The following is a 10,154-nucleotide window of genomic DNA, read 5'->3' on the forward strand; positions in this document are numbered from 1 at the left end:
AGGACAGATGCAGCTTTTGCTCAGTAAATTTAAAACTGTAAGTGCAATTGTTAGAACTTCAATCACTAAATCACCAGCAGTTATAAGCTAAGAAGATCTACAAAGAGGAAAAGGCTCATTGTGATGTAAACTACACTAGTAGCATGCAGTTGCAATTTATTTTGCATACCCGCAGATTGATAATTCTTCCATTGTGGTTGACATGCTCCTAGTATAGAATTTAACAAGAATTGACCCTAAGGGCAGATTCATACAAGTGGCAAGACTAAGTGATCCTGCACAGTTTCTGGCAGCTTGCAACTTGCCAGCCACTTAGCTGCTCGCTCTAGAACAGGGATGTCAAACTCAGGCCCGTGGACCAAATCTGGCCCATGCTGTAATCATATTTGGCCCACGGGAAAATAACAAATGTCTACTAGAGCTGGCCCGCTGTTGGACAGTGCATGCACACCTAATAATACAAATCTCACAATGGTCTGCTGGCGCGTCAGTCAGGACCCACAAGTGCCCCCTACTCTGTTGACATTCATTAGGGACCATCTTCACTTGTAGATATTTTTTCAATAAATATCAAGGATGGCCAGTGACTTTGTCCACATTTTTTGTTTTGGCTCAATGTGTATTTGAGTTTGACACCCCTGTTCTAGAGCATATGAACATTTGACAGTGAACAGCAGAGAATGGTACTGAGCCACTCACTGCTACCCCCTTTTTATTCTCTGTTTCTCCTTTCTTTATTCACTGTCTAAACATACATCATTATTATTCATTATTAGGTAAAAAAGACACTGTAACTGCATCAGTGCAGGGCAAACTGACAGCACCTGCTCTTACCCAACTCCACAACCAAACAAGGTATACTCATCTCCATTACAAAATCATTTGTGCTCCTTTTCTTTTTTCTTATTGTGTCAAAGCCATTCAATTGCAGGGCTCCTTAATTTGGGGGACCAACTCCTGTCATTGAACTGTGAACAAATAGTGGTGACATAGGGGTCCATTCAGACCCGAACACAGACAAGTAGGGGGTAAATATCTTTAATATGACACCAGGGCTTACCATGGACAAACTACTACCTGCAGCAAGAACATTTGGAAGCTGCCATTACTGACCTCCCACCATTATGGAGCTTATTTCCTATGGTAATGTATTGGCATTCTCTTGATACAAGTGTGCAGATAAGGAGTTATGAATTCATTGCAAATTTGCAACCCATGTGCTTGTTTCTGGTCAGTGAACGTATTGAAAGCATGGATAATCAGGCAACAAGAATTAGGAAAAATATGAAATTTGTGACAGCCCAGCATTTCTCTCTAAGTTTAAATGTGCTTGTGGTTTTTGAGGCCAGGAGAACTAATAATGTTAAAATGAGCTGATCTTTCAGAATGATGTAAAACCAAACAATAGCCATTTTTTGGTTTAGTTTTGGATAAAACAGGGAAGAAGTATGTTTTGATATTGGTTGTTAGTTTTTTGAATGGTTCACTTAATATTTCTGTTCCAGTTACACATGCAACTCTTTATTTCTTGTCCAGGTGACACCTGCACCTTTTATTTCTTGATCTTGCAATACTTGTACCTACTCTTTTCTGGTCTAAACATACAGAGGCAAGGGAGAGGGGAGATTGAGGAGGAGACACCCCGCTGCATCCTCCCCCATGGGAAATACTATCCGTTGTTCTCACTGGATCATTTAGTGATCTGCCACGGCAGACTGCTAAATGAAGTTGGGAGACCACTGCACATGATGGTGATCATTCATCTTGAGCAACATTTATCTAGCGTGTGCTTTATGTTATTTTTGTGCTCACTCATGTTCATAATGAAACTAAAGCACTGGAAGTAATGTTTCTAGGGACAGAGTAGGTTTATGTTCTGGTTAAAGCCTGCACCTTGAAACATGATCAAGAGTAGGTATGACCACACACCTACATTTTGCCTCCAATGGATCTCCTGGCTCTTTTCTTCTGGGCTGGCAGCAAGGCAAAGGTGAATATAAGCATTTGCAAAGGGCAGCAGTGCAGCAGTCATACAAAGCTCAAGCAAAGCAAAGGTTCACTTAGATACTCAGCATAACTAGAAACAAGCTCTAATTACATACTACCTAAACCAAAGCGTGCATTTCTATACTGAGCTGCCACATACCACATCCTGTTGAGTAAGACAGAAAATAGGACTCGCTGCTCGGTCATTTTCCTGGGGAACAGATAAAACACAAAAAAATGACCTATTTGATATTACCTAAATGTTTGGAGAGAAAACAGAAGATAATATTAAGTATTAAAGAAGGATATCTACATATTCCAAGCAGATGTTTCAGTATTTTCAATGGATTTCAGTATGTTCTTTAAAATATTATATATGTAATTATGTTAATTTTTACTTAAAGAGACCCTTGCAGTGAATATTCCACCAAACTCAGTGAATGTGGTGAAAATTTACTTTGCAATGATCACCTACGATTTTTGCTTGCACACAATTGGATGGTTGCTTGAAGTTAAAACTTCATCTCATTTATTAAGCTAAGGGACTTATCCTTTGCAAGGTGATAATTCAGTTAGCTAAAGTGGAAATAAACCCAGGAGATACTCATCCTCCAGATTCCATCAGAGTCTCCTCCGGTTTTTTACTTGTTTTTCGCATTCCGATCTTCAGCCATCTTTATTATCTGGGCCAGGGTGGTGCATAAAGTAATTCAGTCCTGGTACCCACAAAGGAAGCTGGTATGTGCCAGCAAAATTTGACAGCTGGCCAGTGATAAGGCAGATAAGTACTTTTTGCAGAAGGTATATCACTTGTTCCTTTCTGCAATAAACATTTGTCTGATCGCGGGTTTTCAAAGTAAAACTAAGTGTTTAAAATGGGTAAGGTAACAGCATATCACAGACACTCCAACCACCACAAATTTTCTCTGGTTTTAGTAAATTAATTACGCAAAACTTGGACATTTCTAACTATGTTGTGGGTACTTGCACAGCCTGGACGGCTATAACAGAACAAAACTGGTAGCAAACTCTATTTACAATTCTTTAGAAAATTGGAGGGGCATTTAAAGGTAATGTATAGAATGCCAATGACTTATTGGCATATCGTACATGGCAGGTCCCCAGTGGTTTGAAAGCCTGATTTCCAAACTATGCAAAATGTGCAATTATATCTGTACATGGGAGCAGCCATATTTGCCTATATACTCTGGTCCTCCATCTGGCTTTGCAATGACACACAAATATTTTACCTTACTACTCTTACTCAATATGTACGTCTATGAGGTGTATTTCCGATTTAGGAATCAAACATTAACCAAACATTCTCTAGTAAAGAATCTCTGCCATTAAAAACACATAGATCTAAATGATTGTTCACCTGAGAATGTTTGGAGTATGTTAGAGTTTAAATTTTAAAAACAATACTTTCCCAATGTGGCTGTTTATTATTTTTACAGGTAATAGCAAGCAGAAAAAAATCACTGAAGTAGTTCACCTGTTCTGCCTCCAGTAGTATTAAAATAAAAAAAGCAAAATGATTGTGAGCAGACACCCTCTTTAATCCTATGTTATGGCTCTTCTGCAATCAGGGAAAGATTTTTACTTTTTTTGTCCCCTTGGCCAGCTAGCTACCTGTGGGTGAGCTCAGCCTCGCCAAAGGCTTTTTTTTGATTCTGGAGCCTCATAGAATTCTCTTGATACAGAAATGGAGGATGGCCAGATGCTCTATTTGGCTCCTTTTGACAAAGTCCAAAATCGGCACCGATGAGCAGAAAACATCAATCAGTCTTTATTCCTGGTACTAATATATGTCTGCTCGCTGAGGCGGTGCACTGGGTTATACCATATATGTTTTCTGAAACGTGACCAGAATATTTAAACCAATGGACTGGGAGAAAGCAATGGTTGGGAAAGGGGCATATATGGAATGGCAGCCATGATGATAGTGGGCAAGACCTACATAAGTGCTGGAGGAAATAAGTCCTACATATGTGCTGCCATCCGTAGTGGTCCTGGCACCCTGGGCCTAGGTGGCCTAAGGGAAAATCTGACTCTGTCTGCACTTCCTGTTCACAATCTTATGTACAACCCACATTGGTGATGAATTGAATTTACTCCTATGGTCATGTGCAAGAGTTGCAATAGTTTGACCTGACCAATAAACATGGACAAAGATTCCGAACCCCAAAAAGGAACTGGGTGAAGATGTCAATGCCACCAAGGAACTTTAACAAAAGACCTGGTAATCCTACCATGATGGTTCTTTTGCAAGCATTTCTTCTTATAGAGTGACAATGCCTATTTCCCATTTTTGCTCCCTCCTTGTAACCCACATTTTTTTCAATGGAGCCACCATTACATTAAGGTTTATGTATACATTATAGTACAAACTGCAAAAATGACATCAATTATAAGCACATTGGAAAGACACTATACTTTCTCTTTAGGATTCACTTGTGTGGTGATAACAGGTACTCTTTATTTCCGTACTTTGTTATGTACAGCAGATATTAATACATCTTTTTCTTAGGCAGTAGAAGAGGAATATCATTACTGAAACTTGCCATTTATTCTGTAGCAGAATATTTTACATATAGTCACACCTGATACTGATGGTTGCTCAGAGTCATTTGCAGTGCAGTGTATCGATTCATTGTGTAATTACAATGAACTGTGAGGACATAGCCTAATAAAGATTTCTTTATTTTACATTTCATTACTCACAGTTCCAGTTTATCTCCAATGTTTCTGCAGCCATACTTTTTATACTGCGGCTCATTAAAAGTCTTGCCATACGAGCAGCACAGCTCAGTAAAAAACAAATTATGCTTGTCAAAAGCTTCCATTTAATTACTAGTAGGATATTCATTATTTCAGAGCATCCAGATTTCACTTGTTTTTTTTTCATGACTGTTTGTATATCTTTGTTGGTTGTTGCAGAACCGAACAACAAAAAAAAACAGGATTCAGGATTTTCATTAGTCAACAAAAGTTTGTATAGCAGAGTGAAACAGTGGATAAACTGAGCGACGAGCTTGCTGTACAAATTTTTTTAAAGATTTTAGAAATATTTCAGTGAATTATTGATATTTATCTTAGAACAGATCCAACCTGTAAAATTAAACTAGCCACATCCCTAAAAAGTCCATTACTTGGTGATTTACCCAAATATGGGTTTTGGCAAAAATTATTGATAATTACTTTGAATAGTACTTGTGCACCTTTTGAAATTTTAAATCAGACAGTGGATGCTGAAATATGAGTAGGCGTAGATGTCGATGTTGGGTAAAGCTGCATACCAATGCCAGGTTCCTACCTATATCCAAAGGCAGAACTGAGACAGTAAAACTAAAAAATAAAAACATGACTTCCCACTGGCGGGCCATGTGAACTTTTTTTCCTGTATAGCTCATGTAAGGTGTTAGACCTACTAGGGCGATGGGCTCATTAAGACTTGCACACATGAAGACTTGACTTGGGACAGTGCTGGATAAAGGTGCCTTTAACACACAAAGTCGAAAACCACATAGTTAGCTGCTCCCAGACGCATAACAAACTGCTACTTTGCACCCAGGAAGGCAAACCGCACACAGAATATAGCGTGTGTACACATTGCCCTTGTGGTTGTGGTGCGGTTCTTCCTGCAGTGAGCGAAAAGACACTACGCGTTCATAAAAAACATATGAACTTTGTCACAAACCTCATTAACTGCATGCATATGTGTTGGGCGCATGGTTGAGCCTACAGTAGAAAGCTGTGCTCAATCCCAAGTCTGAAATAGCCCAAAAGTGTTGCTGCTTGAGCTATTTTAATTATTTCAATATTTATTTAATTTTCATATTTTTTTGTCTTGTTTCTTGGATTTTTTTTTTTTGTTTTATTACTTTATCCCACCAGAAGTGCGTTGTAGGCTTTTAAGTGAACCTTTGCTTCGTCCATTCACCTATCTTAAGCAGAATGTAGTTTCCCTTACCTTTAATACCCCTCCCACCACCACCACCACCGCTGCTCTGTTCAGCCACCAGAAGCAAAAGTAAAGTCATGCACAAGCTACAAGTTCCTTGTAGTAGCTACAAAATCCATGTGTTTTAGTGCCCACTGGCCCATCACTGCCACATGAAGTAAATCACATGTTCATTGGTACCCAGAAGTACTAGGTATTTCTTTGTCTCCTGACTCACATTTAGGTATCTATTTTAGTTCTGCGCTAAAATTGTTATTATTATTATTATTATTAATAATAATAATAATAATAATAATAAACTCTAGTTATAAAGCTCCAACATATTAGGCTGTACTGTATACCAAATACGGGTTGCAAATGACAGACAGATACAAACAAAGACACAGAGAGAGGAGCCTGCCTAAAAGAGTGAATGCAGAGCTGAAATATTGTTTTCTCTGTATCTCTCTTTTTCTCAGTATCTTCTTAAGGGGAATTAGCACATAAGTAATTCTTAGAAACTCAAGGAGTTAAAAACAAAACCATCTCTAGTCATTTTGAAAATTAAACTGTAGTAAGTATAGAGGTATCTGTGCTACCTCTGTATCCCAGAAGTAATAATAGAGATACAGGTGCTAACTCTTCAAAACGTAATATTGTATCATGCCTATTGGGAATAAACTTCTGAGGAAATCATTTTAATTTAAGCTGCTGCAGATGTTGTACCAGAAAACAGAACAGAAGCGTGAGTCTGTCTTTGTTGAGGAAATGGACTGTAGCCCAAACATCCGGTGAACTTTGACAGCATATTGACTTATAGTAGACACACTAAGCTCATAAGTGATATTGTCATGATTTGGGTACCTTCCTGGATGCAATGAGCTTCCCACTGAAGGTTCTCAAGAACCTGTTGAAAAACCTCAAAACCACAAAACGCATGAAATGCCATTTCTTTGTGCCATCTGTAGGTAGGAAGGACAGTTCATACAGTAAAGATGGATTCCTTATATTGGTGGTCAGTGGAACAGTTACTCTAAGTTTCACCAACCCCCTGCATTAGGGTTTGGTGGAGAATGGACCTTTTAACTTGGTGGTCAATGGAGAAGGGCCCTTTTACTTTGGTGGCCAATGGTGAATGTCTCCTTCCCATTAGCAACTTAAGGAGAAAGGCCCAGTGCTTCTGTCTACTGAAGACCAATGTACTGACTTTAAGTGGCTGTAAACTTAAAACTCCTGATGTAGCAAGTGCAGGAGTTACATCATAGGTGGCCATTCAATGGCCCATACGGATTGGAGTCTTCTAGGAAGTCAGCCATGGAAGTTGAAGCTATAGGAATGAGTGAACAAGAATGAAAATTCCAAACGTCTCTAAGTGAAGTGAATCTTCTAAGGCTAAATGGTAGTAATCCATAGTACCAATGAGTCCTGATTCTGATTGGTTAAATCCTTTATGATTACTGTGGGTTTGCTTGATTATTACCTTGACTGAACATGATTATTTAAAATTTAAAAAACAATTAAACTGACATTCAATAGGAGCAAAAATATTAGATGAGTGTATCAGCCCTGCCAGGTGTCTAAAGTCTCCAGCGTTGCTATTCTAAAAAGCGCCGAATTTACACCTGGACATGTGTGGATAACCTTGCAAACCTTCGTGATGCACACTGAAGTATAGAGAAGAGCTGCACTGCATAGAAACATGTTCAACCTTGGAGCACTGTTAAACGCTTTATGAATATGTTTGCACATTCATACAAAAGATACATTTAGTAAAGTGTCTGGCCTTGGTATAAAAACAATTGTTTTCTTTGCATAAATTATCCAATCCTTTATGTCAGAAAGTGTGATAAGCGTCTTAGGTATTCAACTGGTAAACCAGAGAATATATGAGATGTTTTCAAAGATTTGATTGACTTGCATTATAATATGGCACAGTCATTGTATCGATTGGTATACAGCCGAGGTAAGCAAACTCCGGTCTTTAGGCCAGATTCAACCTAACCAGTAGTCTGTTCGGGCCTATCGCCCCCCTGGTCGATCCGGACTAATTGTGGAGGAGAGAGATTTACCTTCAGGGGCGTTCCTGGTGGGGATGGAGCCATCAGCGCTCTCTCTCGAGGGAGTCCGGCCTAGTGTGCCTTCTTGACCTCCTAAAATGGCCTAGTAGCCAAAAAAGTTTTCTGACCCCTGGTATACAGCAAGAGTCAAGAGCCCTATGTAAATGTGGTAAGTAAATGCAGCTGCTCCATGCACAATCACAAAATATACAAAGAAGTCCTTTTTTACACACTCTGATAAGATTATTTTCATTAAAGCAGATCAAAGGTTTACCCTAACTTCATTATATACCCTATTGCCCTATCCTGTAACATGATGTATAAAGATTTTGTATACTCACCAGGTTCAGGTTTGGTATAACTGTGGGTCATTTGAGTCACCGAGAATCGTGTCAGCAAGCAAAAGTTGGGCTTAAACTGGCCACCGATTGGCTGCCAGGGGCCACTTAATCCTCTCCTAGCCATGGAATAGTTTTAGTAGAGACACTAAACTAAGCTTGGACTGGTGTTAGATGAGAATGTGAAACCTTTTTCAGCACCATGTATTAAAGAAAAATATTCTCTTATTTAATTTGTAGATGAAGACACAGTTTAAAACAGAAGTTGGTGGGGAAGCCTGAATTGGTCAGTTTTTATCATGTGGATCAAAGCCTTTGTCCAGAAGATACACAATTGCTGCTGTAACAGATGAGATTGGGTTCTAGTTTTGTTTTTTAAAAGTCCATTTAAACCTGCATGCCCATCCACGCTTATACCATGCACAGGGAGACAATGCCACCATCCAATTGTACTTTAAAATGCATAGTTTTCCCATTATCACCGGAAGTGCAAAATAATGCGTGATGTTTGGGTAACTGAAATATGTGTTAATGCTAGCTTTAGACTGCATTATATAAAAAATGTATGATTTTACCCATATTTACACTTAAACTACTAATGGGCATTTCCCATATGTGCAGCACTCTGACATTAATGTCATGCTAAAGAGTTGTATTCACCAGTATAGCCTAAGGGTAAAACAAATGTTTTTGCTGAATGTGGGTTGTAAATTATACACAACACTGTACCTGTGTGCTGGGAATGCAAGGACATATTTATGATGAAATCAACTTTAATTCATTCATGTCAGCAAATTACAAAAAAAACATAAAGTTTATTTTCGACTTACCATTGAAAATGATTGTACATGTGCGTCTGTTCTTGTGGAAGTACAAGGGGGGCTACATGCCCTAGGAATACTGATCTCTGTGGTTTCTTGGATATTCTGTACTGGCTCATAGAGATTGTCCATAGAACCTTCCTAGAACATAATGCACAGATAACTTGTAAAAAATAGTATTTAGAGTTTTTGATTATTACTGCTCCTACCCTCAGCAAATAAATAACAAAAATGAAATAAAACTATACACTGAAGTATGGATATCATATTCGTTACTAGGGATGAGCGAGCAAATTTTTTAAGTTAGGTCTTGCAGCGAATTGGGCCATTCTCGCTTACCAAACATGTAGGTGAGAACGGCCTTTGTAAATATGGCTAGTGAGACCGAATTTTTGGGACCTGCTAGACCAATCAGAGGAGCGGAGCTGACAGCTCCGCTCCCCTGATTGCTCTTGCAGGCCTTTACTAGTTGTATGTGTTCTTGGATAGAGTTTCGCTATCCAGGAACACAGTGTGAGTCTCGATGGCTGCTCATGAATGAATGCAGCATGGGAAAAATCCTCTGATTTTTCCCATGGCCGCATTCATTCATAAACGCAAGCCACATGACTCGGGACCCTAAAAAGAGGAGTATAATAGATAATCCTCCTCTCAGTGAGAGATCCAAGTGAGAGGATCGGTCACTGACAGGAGGATTCCCACGGCTGTATTTATGAATGCAGCCATGGTAATCCTCCTATAGTAATTTCCGATGGTTTCGCGAAAATTCGGTGAACTTCGGAACATTGGAACTTCGAGGAAATTTTTGTTACCTTAATTTGCATGCTTTTTATTGTTACTTTGCTTTTACATTTAGCACCTCTGGGCATAGTGTATATGCCTTAAGAAGGTGTAAATACTTATGAACACCAGCAGACTGGTGGTTGGTGAGAAAATTTTGATGGTCCACAGAATGACTTTGACATTGTTTGCAATTTTTATGTTTTAATAATAATAAAACAAAAATAAT

The 10,154-nt window shown here is 38.9% G+C and overlaps 1 protein-coding gene across 4 annotated transcripts in view; it reads right to left on the reverse strand.

Moving 5' to 3' along the window:
* SAMSN1 (SAM domain, SH3 domain and nuclear localization signals 1) overlaps positions 1-10,154 on the reverse strand; it is a 59,252-nt gene that overhangs the window by 42,602 nt on the left and 6,496 nt on the right. For 2 of the 4 annotated variants that reach the window (XM_072432020.1, XM_072432034.1), the window contains exons 3-4: positions 9,155-9,286; positions 2,147-2,197 (exon numbers count right to left, since the gene is read on the reverse strand). In XM_072432020.1, the coding sequence (XP_072288121.1) occupies positions 2,147-2,197; positions 9,155-9,286 (183 nt within the window). The remainder of the gene's footprint in view (positions 1-2,146; positions 2,198-9,154; positions 9,287-10,154) is intronic. The other 2 variants (XM_072432028.1, XM_072432041.1) reach the window with 1 other exon arrangement.

This window comes from Pyxicephalus adspersus, chromosome 1 (assembly GCF_032062135.1).
Source record: "Pyxicephalus adspersus chromosome 1, UCB_Pads_2.0, whole genome shotgun sequence".
In the NCBI taxonomy this organism is placed as follows: Eukaryota; Metazoa; Chordata; class Amphibia; order Anura; family Pyxicephalidae; genus Pyxicephalus; species Pyxicephalus adspersus.